Raw genomic sequence first — 17,115 nt, 5'->3', positions numbered from 1 at the left:
AACAGGAGGTTGTAGTTTCAATGAAGGTAAAATTTGGGAAAGCTTTATGGAAAAAATGGCCCAGAGTGAGGAAACTATGGTGAAGTCAAGAATGACATTGGACTCAGATATCTTAATTCACAAATTACGAGGCAATTGATTTTGGGACTTGGGGTCCTAGATTTAAATACAACTCCTCTGGAAGTTTTCCCTTCTCCTAATCTGCCCTTGATTTTCCATTAAGAAAATTCTTGTTGGAACCTACCACTCAGCTACCAAACGCTATTAAGGACATTCCTCTATTTCACAGAATCACTTAAAGGTCTGTTTAGACATGCCAAATATAAGAAAACAAGAAATAACTGGTCACCTAGGGCATATTTTTATGTTCAAATGAAAACAAAATTATTTAAACAATTAAAAATGTCCCAATAACTGGTCTAACCTCTACTGAATTATGACAGAGAGAAAGAATATCAGAATAATAAAAATGGTTTTATTTTAAATAATACAGGATAGCCCAATAATCCTGCATAAAAATTCCCCTTGGATGCTTGGGTCACATTGTGTCAAGATGGTAAAACCAAAATATGAGTTGCTGAAACATGTAAAGATTTATTTTGTCACACAGAAGAGGTCAAGATGTGGCAGTTCAGGCTTGGCATGGCAGCTCCATGAAGCAGAAGAGACTCAGGCTCCTATACTTTTTCTGTTCTATAATTCAAGTTACTTTGTAGACTACAGAGAATGCTAGGGCTATCGCCATATCAAATTCCAGATAGGACACAATAAAGAGGCAGGAAAGACCAAAAAGTACCCCTAGCTTGCTTCCCTGGGCCAATCCCCATCCTACCCCATACAGATTCCACTGGTACTTTCACTCCTTCCCTTCTTCATAGTCTCTGTGAATGACATCCAGAGCTAGATTCTAGATCTGGCATCTCAATTCCCTCAACTCTCACTTCTGTTTATAAAACAACTATTTTTTAAAACCAGCTTTTCCACAGGCACTTCACATTTAACAAATCCAAAACCAAATTCAGCCTCTACTTTTCTTGCCCCAAATCCATTCTTCCTTTTGCATTGTCCATCCCGGTTGCTGACATGACATTGCCACTCTCCCAGTTCTGTAGACTAAATACTTGAAGAATATTGTAAGTCTTATTTTCTCTTCTACCATAGGTGTCTAATTGAATACTACAACTCCATTGATGGGGCCGATGCTGTGGCATGATCAAGAAACTAAAGCCCACAGAGTAGTATGCATTGTCTAAAGTCATGAGACTGATGTGTGACAAAGCTGAGATAGCTTTGAGGTTTCCTGAGTTCAAGTCCATTGCTGGTGCTCTTACATTTTGCTGCCTATCCTGCATCTCAAACTCTTAAGCCTGAGGAGGCAGGAACCCATTGCTAATCATACCCAGTAAGATTTTACTTATTTTATTTGAAAAGCAAAGTTACAGAGACGGGGGAAAAAGAGAGAAAAGCAAAGTTACAGAGACAGGGAGAGAAAGGGAGATCTTCTATTTTACTCCCCAAATGGCTACAACAGCCAGGGCTGGGCCAGGCAGAAACCAGGAGCCAGGAGCTTCTTCCCGGTCTCCCACATAGGTGGCAGGGGCCCAAGGACTTGTACCATCTTATTTTGCTTTCCTGGGCCATTAGTAGGGGCTGGGTCAGAAGTGGAGCAGCCAGGACTTGAACTGATGTTATATGGGATGCCGGTGTTACAGGCAATGGCTTAACCTACTATATCACAATGTGGCTCCAGCATCTCTCTGACAGTCATCTGAACTTTAACTCGCAGTAATGGATACAGGAGAAAGTTCACCTTGGTACCTGGAGTCCTCCTGTTACTTTTTATTTTTTTAAGATTTATTTATTTATTTGAAAGGCAGAGCCATAGATAGATAGATAGATAGATAGATAGATAGATAGATAGATAGATAGAGATGGAGAGAAAGAGTGCAAGATCTTCAATTCGCTGGTTGACTCTCCAAATGGCTGCAATGGCTGGGTCTGGGCCAGGAACCAGGAACCCCATCCAGGTATCCCATGTGGGTGGCAGGGGCACAAGCACTTGGGCCATTTTCTGCTGCTTTCTCAGAAGCATTAGAAGGGAGTTGGATCAGAAGTAGAGCAGCCAGGACCCGAATGGGCATTTTGCATGCAGCATCCTAACCCACTGCATCACAACACTGGCCTTCACCTTATTTTATTTTTGTCAAAATGTTTTTTTGAGTTTCTGAACTCATATCTCAAAGACATTCTGGCTGTGTTGGGATATTTAAGGCCTGCACATGTTCTGCAATGTGCTTTCTGACTGGTTAGTGATATACACTGTCTGACACGACCGTCCTGCACACCATACAACTCCTGAGGCATCTTCCTGCAGCTTCACAACTTCCTTGGGGAAGAGTCCAGTTTGTGAATGTATTGTGCTTTCTGTGAAGGGTATCTCGAGTCCTTAAAAAGATTCATGAATGAACCTTTTCAATACTGCTTGGAAGGAAGTCAGACTTCACTGCTGAAACTGAGCCAACACAGTAATGAAATTCAATGCCACTTGGGAGATATATGAATGCTTCAGGGCAGACCAGAGACCTGTTAAATCCAGTCAAGGACAGTGACTTCTACAAAATGCATATACCTGAATAGGAACATGAATGGTTTACATGAAATGACACCTTTTTCTTCCAGAAAATGTTGTTTTGTTTTGTTTTTAAATTTGAGAGGCAGAGAGAAAGAGAGAGTTCCCATCTGGGGATTCACTTTCCAAATACCTGCAACAGTGGGGACTAGGTCAAGCCAGTGTTGGGAACTCAATCCAACACTAGAACTCAATGCCACCAAAATCCACGGACCCAAATACTTAAGCTATTACCTGGTACCTCCCTGAATGTACAGTAGCTGGAATTGGGAGCAGAGCCAGGACTCAAATCCAGGCACTCTGATATGGAATACAGGCATCTTAACTGCTAGGCCAAAACCTACCCCTATATTTTTTTATTAACCAAGTAAAGCTAAGGATCTAAATTTAAATTTTATTTATTTGCTATCGGTGTTGGATCTTGGGGAATAATCTTATCAGAACCAGATTATCCTACAGATGGAAGAAGGGAATACTGGCAGCTTGCCTTTTCTGCAGTCTTTGATTTTAGAATTTCTAGATCCCTGGGGCCAGCACTGTGGCACAGTGGGTTAAAGCCCTGGCCTGCAGAGCTGGCATCCCATATGGGCACCTGTTTGAGTCCCAGCTGCTCCACTTCCATTCCAGCTCCCTGTTAATGCACCTAGGAAAGTAGCAGAGGATGGCCCAAGTCCTTGGGTCAGTGCACCTGAAAGAAGCTCCTGACTCTTGGCTTTGGATTGGCTCAGCTCCGGCCATTGTGGCCATTTGGGGAGAGAACCAGTGGATAGAAGACTTCTCTCTCTCTCTTCTCTCTTCTCTCTCTAGCTCTTTCAAATTAAAAAAAAAAAAAAAGGAATTTCTAAATCCTTCATGCTTAAAGCACATATAATCCAGTCTGTATTTTGTAGGTGAAGAATTCATCTCTGTTAACCTGACAAAAATAGAAATAGTCTACTCAATTCTGCGAAAAATTATTCATTCTACTCTAGAAACAGGAATTAATGAAGTGGAAACCTGAGCACTAAGTTATAGTTTTGTATTATTAGGATTAAGTGTATACATCGGCCTGATAAAAACGAATGTTCGGCCGGCGCCGCGGCTCACTAGGCTAATCCTCCGCCTAGCGGCGCCGGCACACCGGGTTCTAGTCCCGGTTGGGGCACCGGATTCTGTCCCGGTTGCCCCTCTTCCAGGCCAGCCCTCTGCTGTGGCCAGGGAGTGCAGTGGAGGATGGCCCAAGTACTTGGGCCCTGCACCCCATGGGAGACCAGGAAAAGCACCTGGCTCCTGGCTCCTGCCATTGGATCAGCGCGGTGCGCCGGCCGCAGCGCGCCGGCCGCAGCAGCCATTGGAGGGTGAACCAACGGCAAAAAGGAAGACCTTTCTCTCTGTCTCTCTCTCTCACTGTCCACTCTGCCTGTCAAAAAAAAAAAAAAAAGAATGTTCTAGGGACTGCAGTTGTGGCACAGTAGGTTAAGCTGCTGCCCGTGATGCCTGTACCCCAAATAGGCGTTACAGTCCTGACTGCTCCACTTCTGATCCATCCCTACTAATGCGCTAGGGAAAGCAGTGGAAGATGGCCCAAGCGCTTGCGTTGTCTACCACCCAAATGGAACACCTGAACCGGGTTCCAGGCTCCTGGCTTCAGCCTGGCCTAACCCTAACCATCACAGCCATTTTGGGAATGAAGCAGTGGTGCAAGATCTCTGCCTCTCCCTCTCTATATATATAACTCTGCCTTTCAAATAAATAAATAAATAAATAAATCTTTAAAAAAAAAAAAAAAGAAAGAAAGAATGCTCTGGACTACATCTGTTTGACTTCCATACATTCTTGTGCCATTTTCTCTCTCAAAGAGGGTGACCTGTTTAGGTTTCCTTGGGAAAGTATGAGTGCCTACTGTCATTTGTGTTAACATTAAAACAATTCCTTTTTGTTTTTTAGAAAATAAACAGACTTGGAGAGTTTCCTCAGAGAGACACAAACTTCATTTTAAAAATAGAAACAAAACACCTTTTTTTTCAAGATGGCATTCGTGACTACCCAAGTACTTTCACAAACAAAACGCACGAGATGGCGTTTAGTCCAGTGGTTAAGTTCCTGTGTCTTACACAGAAAGCCTGGGAGTCATTCCCAGCTCCAACTCCTGATTCCAGCTTCCTATCAATGCATACCCTGGGAGGCGGCGGCCAAGGATGCCAGCTGAAAATCTAAAAAAGTATAATTCCTACACAAGTAACAGGTGTGCCTCGTGCAAAGGGAATTTAAAGGAGGGGCGTTTAAAACTAGCCTTCACGGAGGTGATTTCAAGATAAATGAATGTTTTCCAAAATCTGATACTTGCACAATACAGTCTCCACGGGTCTGCCACAAATTTAGCCTCTTCTCTATGAAATATTGGGATTGTGCTGATGGTAGGAAAACAGTTAAGATTAGCTGAATGACTCAAAGGCGCGCGTGGACAACGTCCGATTAGATCATCTCTGGATAAAAGCCAGAATGAATGAAAGGGTTCATTGCCGCTGTACGCGCAGAACTAGAACTGAAAACCTACCCCAGCCTCCACGTCGACGACAAATTCTCTGGCTGCGGCCTCACTGATCACGTGGCTCGGACACAGCCTTCCTCGGCGTCAGCCCGTCCTGCGCACGCGCAGCTCTACGGGGCGGTAACCCCAAGTGCGCTGACAGCTTCCTGTTTGGTTTCCCCGCCTCCTGCGCGGCTAAAGCTGTTGGGGCTTGGCGGTGGCCGCGGTGGGGTGGAGGGGGCAGGGAGTGGCGAGGTAAGGCGAGTACCCGAGCGGGGTTCCCCGGAGCCATGGCCTGCTCCATTGTCCAGTTCTGCTACTTCCAGGACCTCCAGGCCGCCCGGGACTTCCTCTTCCCTCACCTGCGGGAGGAGACCCCCAGCGGCGCCGTGCGGAGGGACCCCAGTAAGTGCCCCTCACCTTGCGGACCCTTTCTCCGGCCTCCCGCGGCCTCTGCTGGGCGGATTCCGGTCTCGTACTCGCTGCGAGCTGCCCACAGCTGACCACTGGGTCCCTAATTCCCCCTGCGTCTCCTCTTGGCGCTGGGACGACCCCCTGCCTGCCTCTCCTTAAAGCCCGGTCCGCCGAGGCAGCGTCGCTGTTTTTTCCCTCCGGCCCCAGCTTTTGTTTCTCAGCCCCTTTGCCCCCAAACTGCGCCTGGCTTCCTCTGGCTTCTGCCTATTACCATTCTACACCCCACCCCCTTCCGAGCTATCTTTCTCCAGAGTGCCTTTTCCATCTCCCCTTCCCTGTCTCCCGTTCCGTGCTACCTGCTCGGTGATCGCCTCCTCCTCCTTCTCTTTCCTTGCCAAACGTCCACGCTCCACCCTGGGATTGGCCCCAACACCTACTCTCCACCCTTGGAAATGTGGCGTTCTGCCACTTCCCCCTTCCAGAAGTGTTTTATCATCCCCACTATCGCTTCCCCTATCCCCTTTCCCCCATTCAGATTCACAGAACTAATGGCTGATTGACAAGTGAGCGACTCAAGGTGGTGAGTAAGCGTCTCCTAAATAAGGAAAACAACCTGTCAGGGAGTGCGAGTCTACATTAAGAACTAAAATTACAGTGATATGGCCAAGAAAAGTTAATTTGATTTATTGAAGTGAGAAGTCTTCCACCAATTAGTATCAGGCAGGGTTAAGTAAGTCTTTCCCCGCAGTATAAAATCCCAGGGCTGATTTATTAGATGTTGCATGACTTCAGAATTTCCTACATTTCTCTTTTTGAATGGGTGCGTTTTGTGTGTGTTGTTCTCTTTGCATTTCCAGTATGAAGCTCTGTAGTCTAGTGCTGTTCCTTGGTGCCGTGCTGGAATGATGATATAAAGACCATACAATAAGCTCCTCTCTCACTTTAAAATTTAGACGATATCAAATCAAAACTGTTCATGACTACGCTGTGCCAAGTATTGGTGCCACAAACCAAAGGAGGTTGGTGGTCCCTGCCCTCTGAGCTTATGGTTTGCTGAGAGAGACTAAGTAGCTACCAGATGGTGTGATTGAGATATATATGAGGCACTTCCTTGAAGTGGTCACGCTTAAGCCTACCTTTGAAATAGTAGTTAGGGGAATAAAGGAGAGGTAATAGCATGTGCAGAGGAAGGCAGTCCTGAAATGACATGGTGTTTAGAGATCCAAGGGAAGCTGAATGGCTGGACAGGAGCGGGAGAAAGGAAGAGTGGGGAAGATGAGGCTGTAATAGTAATAAGGAGCTAGATGACAAGAAACCAGGTTGAAGGTTGTCAGGTGCCTCTGGAAGTGAAGAAATGACCTAGGCAGATTTGTACTCCACAAAATCAACAATTTGTTAAATACTTGGAATGTGTCTTAGCAGCAGTTTGGAGGGGAGATCCAAAGCATGGAAACTGGTTGGGAGCTATTCCAATAATCCAAGACATGATGTGTTTTTGAACTCAAATAACAAATAGAATTTGAGAGGAAGAACTAGATTAGAAAGATATTAGGAAGTAGAATCTATGAGACTTAATGAAAACATGGTGTTGAGTTTATAGCTGGTGAGAAGGAGTTAGGCTTTTGTCATGGGCAAGGATATGTGAGGAATGAAAGGGACATATTTTGAAACCTTTGCATTTAAAATGTTTGGATTTTCCAAGTGAAGAGGTCCTGCTGAGCACTAGAGATGGAGGTTTAAAACAGGGACTCTTGGGTAAGAGGTGTTTATGTGGGAGTAGCCAGCAAAAAGTGTCAATTCAGTTCCAAGGATTATGTGTATTATGAACTGAAACTGAGTGCTGAAGATGTGTCCTTAGAGGAGCACAGAGGTTTGAGCTAAGTGGAGGTTACTGAGGAGGAGACTTAGGAGTAACAGAGAGGAAAACCAGGTGAGAGTGATGTTCTAGGGGCTGAGGAAGGAGAGTTTGGTGAAGACAAACAGTGGGCAGCAATTTTGTAAATGCAGCAGAGGCCAGGGCAGGTGGGGTTAGAAGAGGGCTCATTGGTTTTGGGACGGTCGAGGTGACTGACACCTTAGAACAGTTGCAGTAGAATGTTGGGGGCAGAAAGCATATTTACAGGATATCAAGGAGTTAAAAAATGAAGTAAACTGGGGTTAGACATGGTGATGCAATGGATTAATCCACAGCTCCTATCCAAGTGCCTGTTGAAGACCCACCACTTCTACTTCCAATCCACTTTCTCCATAGTGCATTCTGGGAGGGAGCAGATGATGACTCAGATGGTTGGGCCTGCCATCCCTGGGAGTCCTGGATGGAGATCAGACATTTGGGGAGTGAACCAGCAGACGGAAGATCTCTCTCTGTCTTTATCACCCTGACTTTCAATTAGCTGAAAGTTAAAGAATAAGCATTTAAAAAATGAAGTAGACTATTTCAAGGAGTTTTGTTGTGAAGGATAGTAGATCCCAGGATTGTGGCCAGGAGATGTAGAGAAAAGGAGCACATTTTTAATCCCACTGCCACTTCCCTGGTCCAGGCCACCATCTCTCAACCCAGGCTGTGGCACCTGTTTTCTAAGTGATATTCCTGCTTCCACTCTTGATTTCTTATAATTAGTTCTCAACAGCAGTTGAAGGAAGGTTTTAAGACATGGCTTAAATCACAAGATTCTCATGTTGATTGTGTTTAACATAAAATCCAAAGCTTTTATGTGGCTTAGAAGGCCTTGAGCCTCAGCCTCCTGGCACTTTTTGGACTTCTCACTTCTCTCCTTTTCTTATGCTTCATATACTCCATATTGTTAAACTATCCAAACTCATTTGTGTCTGAGGCCTTTGTTCTGGTTGTTGACTGGCTTTGGGTGCTCTTTGCACATCTTTGAATGCTAGCTGCATTTTGTCATTCAATTTTAGCTCAAATGTCAACTCTTTAGGGTGGGCTTCTCATTAAAGTGGTCAATATGACACCCTTGCTTCTGCTTGTTATTCTCAATCATATCCTGTTTATTTTTATTACTAATCTATACTGTTCAGTATAGTAGCCTTTAGTGATGTGTGGCTATTGAGCCCTTGAAATTTGTCCAGTGCAACTGAGGGACTAAATATTAGATTTTACTTAATTTAAATTTAAATAGCTTGATGTAACTAATGGCTGTAATATTGTGTGACACAGTTATATATACTTAACCTCAGGCTTAATGCTTATATATATGCTTTATACAGGATGAATATTTGAGGACACAGAATAAAGGGTAGACTCAGTTTATAAACCCAGTCCAGCCAGTTGGGGATGTAATTATTTTTATATATCAAATATGATTATTTAAGACATGAAATCTGATCTTCATTACCTTGAAATTGCAGGGCTAGTTAGTATTATGGTTTGCCATTTTGTGGCTCACCACTTATCCAACAATGACATAATTTTTAGTGAGACTGGATTTTTGGAGCAGAGCTTTATGGAATTAACAGTTGTATTTGGAAGAAAAGCATGTACAGAGATGGAGTATCAGAAAATTTGAAAATAACTTGGGTATTATAATGCTGTAAATCTCTTTAATTTGCCTGATAATGAAATAATTTCCTATGGCAGCTTACCTTTCTGCCTCTTTTACTGAAAAGATAGACGATAAAGCATGCAAGGAATTATAGTGGAGTCATGTATTAAAGTCTTGTTTTTATGCAATCACTAAGAAAATGGACTTCTTTCATTATGAAATACCACAAAGGGCATTTTAAAATACATAGTGAAAATGCTTTCCCTATTTTGAGATCATACTGGGGAGAGAGGTAATCTGAAATCAGACCATTTTTAGGAATTTTAGAAAATATTCAGTTATTGGATTTATTTAAAGTTAGAAGAGGATCTTGCAAATGAAATTTTATCAGTGAGAAAACTGAGATGAATATTCTTTTAATTCCTTCATTCAGCTATTATTTATAGAGTACTAAGTACAAAATTAGTTTAAAGGTAAATGAAATAGGCCCTTCTCAAAGAGTTTCCCATAAATAAAGAGATAACTATATAAAAGGAGTATTAGAGGTGTTATGCTGTAATTTGGCACATGATATGGGAGAATGAAGGAATGTTGGTTCACTCCATATAGGAGACTCGGGTACATCTTCATATAAAAGGTGACGTTCTCACATTAATAGTTTTCATAGATGTTACCCTGCAGATACAGAGAAGATGGTGAGACAAGGGATGTGAAATAGTACAGCGTTCAAAAGTTTCACATAATAAATTCTGGTGGGAGAGTGGGGTATGGTGAGAGGTACAGCTGAAGAGGTCTGTGCAGGATTTTTGGTTTATTCAGTGTCCAAGTCTTCAGGTTGAGGTTAGAGTACTGTGGAATCAGATGAAAGTCTGCCAAGGGTAACTTAGGACTGATCATTTAAAGGGATCCTTTTCCACATATGCCTGTTAAAGTGCCTGCTTTCTCACTCTGCCTTTGCCCACTTTATTAAAGAAAGGCTCACCTCTTACACATTCCTTATTTTATTATAGTAAGTTTCTCTTAAGATATTAAGGTTTTAATCATACTATAAATTCATCTCACTGAGATTTACAAATAATTTCACTCTTTAATATTTTTCTTTTTAAAAAAAAGAATATTTATTTATTTGAGAGATACAGACGGTGAGAGGGAGAGACAGAAAGGTTTTTCGTCCGCTGGTTCACTCCCCAACTGGCCGCAACGGCCAAAGCTGCGCCTATCTGAAGCCAGGCGCCAGGAGCCTCTTCTGTGTCTCCCACATGAGTGCAGGGGCCCAAGCACTTGGGCCATCTTCCACTGCCTTCCCAGGCCATAGCAGAGAGCTGGATGGGAAGAGGAGCAGCCAGGACACGAACTGGCACCCATATGGGATGCCAGCACCACAGTGGGAGGATTAACCTACTGCGCCACAGCACCTGCCCCACTCTTTAATATTTTTCAAAATTTAGATATATTTCTGCTGTTTTCTTCATTATCTGCTTCACAATAATAATTGCAGTAAGTCAAGCAAGAAGAACATTTTAATATTTAGAAACTTATGACCACAGGAATATTTCCTTCTCATATCGTTTCTAGCAGAGAAAATTTGGACTGATATTAAAAGTCTATTGCATTGGCCGGCGCCGTGGCTCACTAGGCTAATCCTCCGCCTTGCGGCGCTGGCACACCTGGTTCTAGTCCCAGTCGGGGCGCTGGATTCTGTCCCGGTTGCCCCTCTTCCAGGCCAGCTCTCTGCTGTGGCCAGGGAGTGCAGTGGAGGATGGCCCAAGTCCTTGGGCCTTGCACCCCATGGGAGACCAGGATAAGTACCTGGCTCCTGCCATCGGATCAGCGCGGTGCGCCGGCTGCAGCACGCTGGCTGCGGTGGCCATTGGAGGGTGAACCAATGGCAAAGGAAGACCTTTCTCTCTGTCTCTCTCCCTCACTGTCCACTCTGCCTGTCAAAAAAAAAAAAAAAAAAAAAAAAAGTATTGCATTAAATAATACTCCCTGGAAGAAGTACAATGGAAATAAGAATTTTTTAAAAAGACATAAGACTTATTGAAAAAATCACCATAATTTTTAATGAATGTTTGTGGATATCATCCCTATATTTAAAATCCAGTGAATAAATTTTAAAAGATAACAATAGTTGTGTTTTAAAATGTCCATATTTATAGTATGTTAGAAATTGCCTCTATTATATAAAGGATACATACTGCTTAAAAACTTTTGGGGTACATGTTAATACAGTTTTTTTATAGAAAGCTTTTGTTTAATAAATATAAATTTCATAGGTACAACTTTTGAATTATAGCAGTTCTTCCCCCCATACCCACTCTTTCACCCCCAAACCATCGCACCTCCTACTCCCTCTCTCATCCCATTCTTCATCAAGATTCATTTTCAATTATCTTTATATACAGAAGATCAACTTAGTATATACTAAGTAAAGATTTCAACAGTTTGCACCCACACACACAAAGTATAAAGTACTGTTTAAAGACTAGTTTTACCATTAATTCTCATAGTACAACTCATTAAGGACAGAGATCCTACATGGGGAGCAAGTGCATAGTGACAATTGATTTAACAATTGACACTCTTATTTATGATGTCAGTGATCACACAGGCTCTTGTCATGAGCTGCCAAGGCTACGGAAGCCTCTTGAGTCCACAAACTCCTACGTTATTTAGATAAGGCTATAATTAAACTGAAAGTTCTCTCCTCCCTTCAGTGAAAGGTACTTCCTTCTTTGGTGGCCCTTCTTTCCACGAGGATCTCACTCACAGAGATCTTAAATGTAGGTCATTTTTTTGCCATAATGTCTTGGCGTTCCATGCCTGAAATGCTCTCATGGACTTTTTAGCCAGATCCAAATGTCTTAAGGGCTGATTTTGAGGCCAGAGTGCTGTTTAGGGCATTTGTCATTCTATGAGTCTGCTGTGTGCCCTGCTTCCCACGTTGGATTGTTCTCTCCTTTTTATTTCTATTATTATTAGCAGATACTTGGTCTTATTTATGTGATCCCTTTGACACTTATTCATATCTTTATGATTGGTTATGAACTTAAAATGATCACTTTAACTGGTATGATGGCATTGGTACCTACCAACTTATTGGGATTTAGAGTCCCATGCAAGTTTTTAGCTTTACCCTTAGGGGTAAGTCCCAGGGGACGTGTACCGAACTGTACATCTTCTCCCTCTCTTGTGAATACAGTTTAAAGACCACACTCCTGTCAGTGATTTTCAACCCTTTTAAAAAAATGTATTTGGTAGGCCGGTGCCGCAGCTCACTAGGCTAATCCTCCACCTAGCGGCACCGGCACACCGGGTTCTAGTCCAGGTTGGGGCGCCGGATTCTGTCCCGGTTGCCCCTCTTCCAGGCCAGCTCTCTGCTGTGGCCAGGGAGTGCAGTGGAGGATGGCCCAGGTGCTTGGGCCCTGCACCCCATGGGAGACCAGGAAAAGCACCTGGCTCCTGGCTCCTGCCATCGGATCAGCGTGGTGTGCCGGCTGCAGCGCGCCGGCCATTGGAGGGTGAACCAACGGCAAAGGAAGACCTTTCTCTCTGTCTCTCTCTCTCACTGTCCACTCTGCCTGTCAAAAAATAAAAAATAAAAAATAATGTATTTGGTAATTTATTTTATAATATCTCATTTTTAAAATAATATCTGCTACTTTTTTTTTCTTAATTTTATAATGTTATCAATTTTCTAAGTCTGTGTGACTCTGTAGCATTTATTTGGTTACATAGTATTCCAATGAAGAATCTTCCAAGCTATTTTTAATGACTTCTCTATCAGTGAACATTTGAAATAGCAGTATTCCAGTAAGTGTCTTATTCAAGTTGGTTTCAAGTGCCGAATTACTCTAAAAATTAGTTTTCAGGTCCACTCTTGTGCATGGCTAACAGAAGTACCCAAGTACAAGCATAATTGTCATTATTCTGTGTTATCAGGTATTTTTTTTTACTTTTGATTAAAAATGATATATCATTCCTGTAATTTGTACTTTTTTAAAATTTATTTATTTGAGAGGCAGAGTTACAGAGAGAGATGGAGAGACAGAGGTCTTCAGTCTACTGGTTGACTCCACAAATGGCCACAGTACCTGGAGCTGTGCTGATCCCAGGTCTCGCACATGAGTGCTTGGGGCTCAAGCACTTGGGTCATCTCCCATGGCCTTCCCAGGCCATAGCAAAGAGCTGTATCCAAAGTGGAACAGCTGTTGCCTACATGGGATGCTGGCACAGCAGGCGGAGGCTTAGCTACTGTGTTACACCATAGCTCCAGCCCCTAATTTGAACATTTTACATTTGAGTAAAGTTGACCTTATTTATGTATGTAAGACAATTAGTGCTTACTTTATAAATTAACTACTCATAGGTTTCATCAACTTTTTACTGGCTTTTTTTACTCTTTCTGTTGCTTTATAAAAATGTAGTATATAGTTTGCTTAATGTTTGTGAATATTTATATTCTGTCATTTACCTTTTAACTTTATTAATGGACTAAGTCTTAGATTTTATGTAATAATTATCTTTTAATGAATTTCTCATATTTCCCATTCCCTAGTCCCTGGCAGCCACTGCTTCTGTGAGTTTGACTTTTTTAGATTCTACATAAAAATGAGGTTGTACAATATTTGTCTGATATTTTTATTTCTATCTGTTATGTCCTTTAGCACAGATTTTTGCATTATAAATTTTTCACTTGTCCTCTTTAATACATGAGTTATTGTCCAGGTACTTGATTAAATTTATTGTTGTGATCAGAGTCTCTTAAAATTTTATTATGAACTTTGTTGTTATTTTTATATAAGATAAACATTGATTTTTATAAATTTGTCGGGTTTTTTGGCATGTTTAATTTTTCAAAATTTCTGATTGCTATTTTATCTTTATTTTATTTTCTCCTTTATCTAAGAGATATAAAAGAGTAATCCTAAAGTTTCCAAGTGGTTCTTTTAAAAAAATATTGTTTATCATCTTATTCGTGTGGCCATATTGCTGCATTATTGTTAGGGGTATTTTCTGTCTTTTGGACATATAAAGTTTTGGCATTTTTGCTCATTAATGTAATCAGTATTTATAGATACATATTCTGGGCAAAATAACCCACTATTTTCTCTAAAATTGAGACAACAATAGTATATACTATACAATAGTATATACTTCATATGGAAGATTGCAGTGCTTAAGACAATGCTTTATATCTAGTAAATACCATATATAAGTGCTCTTTTTATTATTATTTCTTATAAAACTGTTGTTGTTGAATTTGTACGTGGAAGATTTTTGTTTCCTGAAATGTGAAAGTAAATAAAGCAAAATTTCCAAGTCCATGCATTTTCTGTCACTGGGATTTTGAACATTTGTGTGTCTACATTTATGACATATGATAGTTAAATGTCACATGTAGACATTTCATGTCATCAAGCACCCAAATTACACACATTTATTATGTACAGCGTTCAATTGCCCCCCAAAAACTTTTCTTAGAAAAATATATGATTGCTTTGTGTATGAAGCCACCTTTTCTTTAATCATTTTAAAAATGGAAACAGTTTATAAAGTAAAAAAAAAAAATGGGGCAGGCATTTGACTCAGCGGTTAAGATGGTACTTGGGGTGTCCATATTTTTTCTTGGAGTGCCTTGGTTTCAAGTCCTGATACCACTTCTACTTCTAGCCTCCTGCTAAAGTGCCCCCTGGGAGGCAGCCCTTGATAACTCAAGTACTTGGTTCCCTGCCACCCACATGGAAGACCTGGATAGAGTTCTGGGCTCTTCGCTTCCATTTGGTCCAGCTCTGGCTTTTGTGGACATATGAGGATCAGCAGATGGAAGATTTCTTTCTGTTTTTGCCTGTCTTTCCCTTTCAAATAAATAAATATGTTAATAAAAATATAAAAGTTAAAATTAATGTATAGTTTAGTCTTACAAGGAAGTATTTATAACTGCAAAACAATGAAAACAGTGCTTGAATCTGATATGAGGTGATTGATTAACTTATGCTACATTGATACAGTAGGATATTACAGACTTAACAAATAATGACCTACATTTGTATTAATTATTTCAGATAACTTTATTCTAGAATGTATAGCTGACTTTTCTCTCTAATTTCCAAACTTGGGTAATTCCAGCTTTGTGTTGCATTTGCCTGTTGATGTGTGTATATTCTGCACTAAATGTGAACTACTTTAAGCCAGGAATGAACACCGTGTCCATTGTATTCCCATTAATAGTGTGCAGCTGGTATGGAGACTTAGCAGTGTGTTGGATTGTGTCTGGGTTGGATATTTGTTTTTATTTTAGAAGTGCTAACTATGAAATAAAACAATGATAAATATACTATCTACATTTTTTCTTTACTATAGAACTGAAATGTTTCAGGTTTTTGTGCTGTTAAAATTATTATCTGAGTGTATATACTTAAATGCTAATAGTGGCAAGGTTAGGCTTGTTTAGGAAAAATACAATTTGAATATGAGAAAAAGTTTCTCATATTGAATATTAGGACACATTAAGGAAGATGTAGAATTGGCTTCTCTAGAATATGCAGTAAATAGTGTTGGCTAGCAATTTTTATATTCCTTTACCCACATTTCATAAGGATATGCCCTACCTTCACCTTATTAGCCATATTTACCTTTTTCCTGTTGCTTTGGATATAAAAAAGCAATAATGTGTAAGTGTAATGGTGTAAGAAACAAAATTATAAAATAGATGGAAGTCCTCTTAATATACAATTATTATTATTCTTTAATCACTGAGTTCCTTTGAACAACAAAGTAAGTAGGCAGATAGGGCATATGAAATTTTATTAGGTCTATAGATTTTTGGGGGATTTTGTTCCTTTTGTAAAGATAGGCTAAGGATTCAGGGTTTGGGGGAGGGAAAGCGTGTTTATTTTATTTTATTTTTTGACAGGCAGAGTGGGCAGAGAGAGACAGAGAGAAAGGTCTTCCTTTGCCATTGGTTCACCCTCCAATGGCCGCTGCGGCCGGCGCACCACGCTAATCTGATGGCAGGAGCCAGGTACTTATCCTGGTCTCCCATGGGGTGCAGGGCCCAAGGACTTGGGCCATCCTCCACTGCACTCCCTGGCCACAGCAGAGAGCTGGCCTGGAAGAGGGGCAACCGGGACAGAATCCAGCGCCCCGACTGGGACTAGAACCAGGTGTGCCAGCGCCGCAAGGCGGAGGATTAGCCTAGTGAGCCACGGCGCCGGCAAGCGTGTTTATTTTTATAAACATTTCAGGGGTCCGCGCCGTGGCTCACTTGGTTAATCCTCCACCTGCGGCGCCGGGTTTTAGTCCCGGTTGCTCCTCTTCTAGTCCAGCTCTCTGAGGATGGCCCAAGTGCTTGGGCCCCTGCACCCGCATGGGAGACCAGGAGGAAGCACCTGGCTCCTGGCTTCGGATTGGCACAGCACCGGCCCAGGAGGCCATTTGGGGGGTGAACAAATGGAAGGAAGACCTTTCTCTGTCTCTCTGTCTCTGTCTCTGTCTCTCTCTTTCTGCCTGTCAAATAAAAAATTCAGTGCAGTCTTCACTGCAGGCGAATTTCTGTATTTCTGCTTAAAGGAATTTTTCAGTTCTGTGAATTGAATATCGGGAAATATTTTCTTTTTTGATTATGAGGTATCATTTATTTGACAATAGGAGTCATTAGAATTCCAGAACTGAAAAGGATCTTTTTTTCTTTCTCTCTCCATAGGGAGAGAGACAGAGAGATGGAGGTAGAGATAGAGATAGAGAAAAATAAAGAGAGATCCTCCATCTGATGGTTCACTGCCCAAATGGCTGCAACAGCCAGGGCTGGGCCAGGCTGAAGCCAGAAGCTTCATGCAGGTCTCCCACATGGGTGCAGGGCCATCTTCCACTGCTTTTTTCCCAGGTGCATTATCAGGGAGCTGGATGAGAAGTGGAGAGGTCAGAACTCGAACCGGCGCCCATATGGGATGCTGGCACTGCAGGCAAAGGCTTAATCTACGCCACAGCACTGGCCTCTGAAAAGGACCTTAAAGATCTGTCTGATTGAACATGATGATGTGAAGCAAATGTACCCCTGCTTG

General features: G+C 41.8%; 1 protein-coding gene and 1 long non-coding RNA gene across 5 annotated transcripts in view; one reads left to right on the top strand and one right to left on the bottom strand.

The window, feature by feature from the left end:
- Positions 1-5,299, bottom strand: part of LOC103350966 (uncharacterized) — an 83,279-nt gene extending 77,980 nt beyond the window's left edge. Inside the window, exon 1 of the long non-coding RNA XR_016219660.1 lies at positions 5,166-5,299. This is a non-coding gene — a long non-coding RNA (uncharacterized LOC103350966). The remainder of the gene's footprint in view (positions 1-5,165) is intronic.
- Positions 5,271-17,115, top strand: part of RAB3GAP2 (RAB3 GTPase activating non-catalytic protein subunit 2) — a 104,123-nt gene continuing 92,278 nt past the window's right edge. Inside the window, exons 1-2 of one of the 4 annotated variants that reach the window (XM_051820588.3) lie at positions 5,272-5,543; positions 6,088-6,132. Coding sequence is in view for 1 of the 4 variants with exons in the window: in XM_051820585.3 (XP_051676545.1) it covers positions 5,429-5,543 (115 nt within the window). In the remaining 3 variants the exon portion in view is untranslated. Of the gene's footprint in view, positions 5,544-6,087; positions 6,133-17,115 lie in introns of all 4 variants that reach the window. The other 3 variants (XM_089312215.1, XM_051820585.3, XM_089312214.1) reach the window with 3 other exon arrangements.

The sequence above is a fragment of the Oryctolagus cuniculus genome, chromosome 13 (assembly GCF_051225735.1).
Source record: "Oryctolagus cuniculus isolate XC-2025 breed Fujian yellow rabbit chromosome 13, ASM5122573v1, whole genome shotgun sequence".
NCBI lineage: Eukaryota > Metazoa > Chordata > Mammalia > Lagomorpha > Leporidae > Oryctolagus > Oryctolagus cuniculus.
This window is presented reverse-complemented; position numbering and strand designations above follow the sequence as displayed.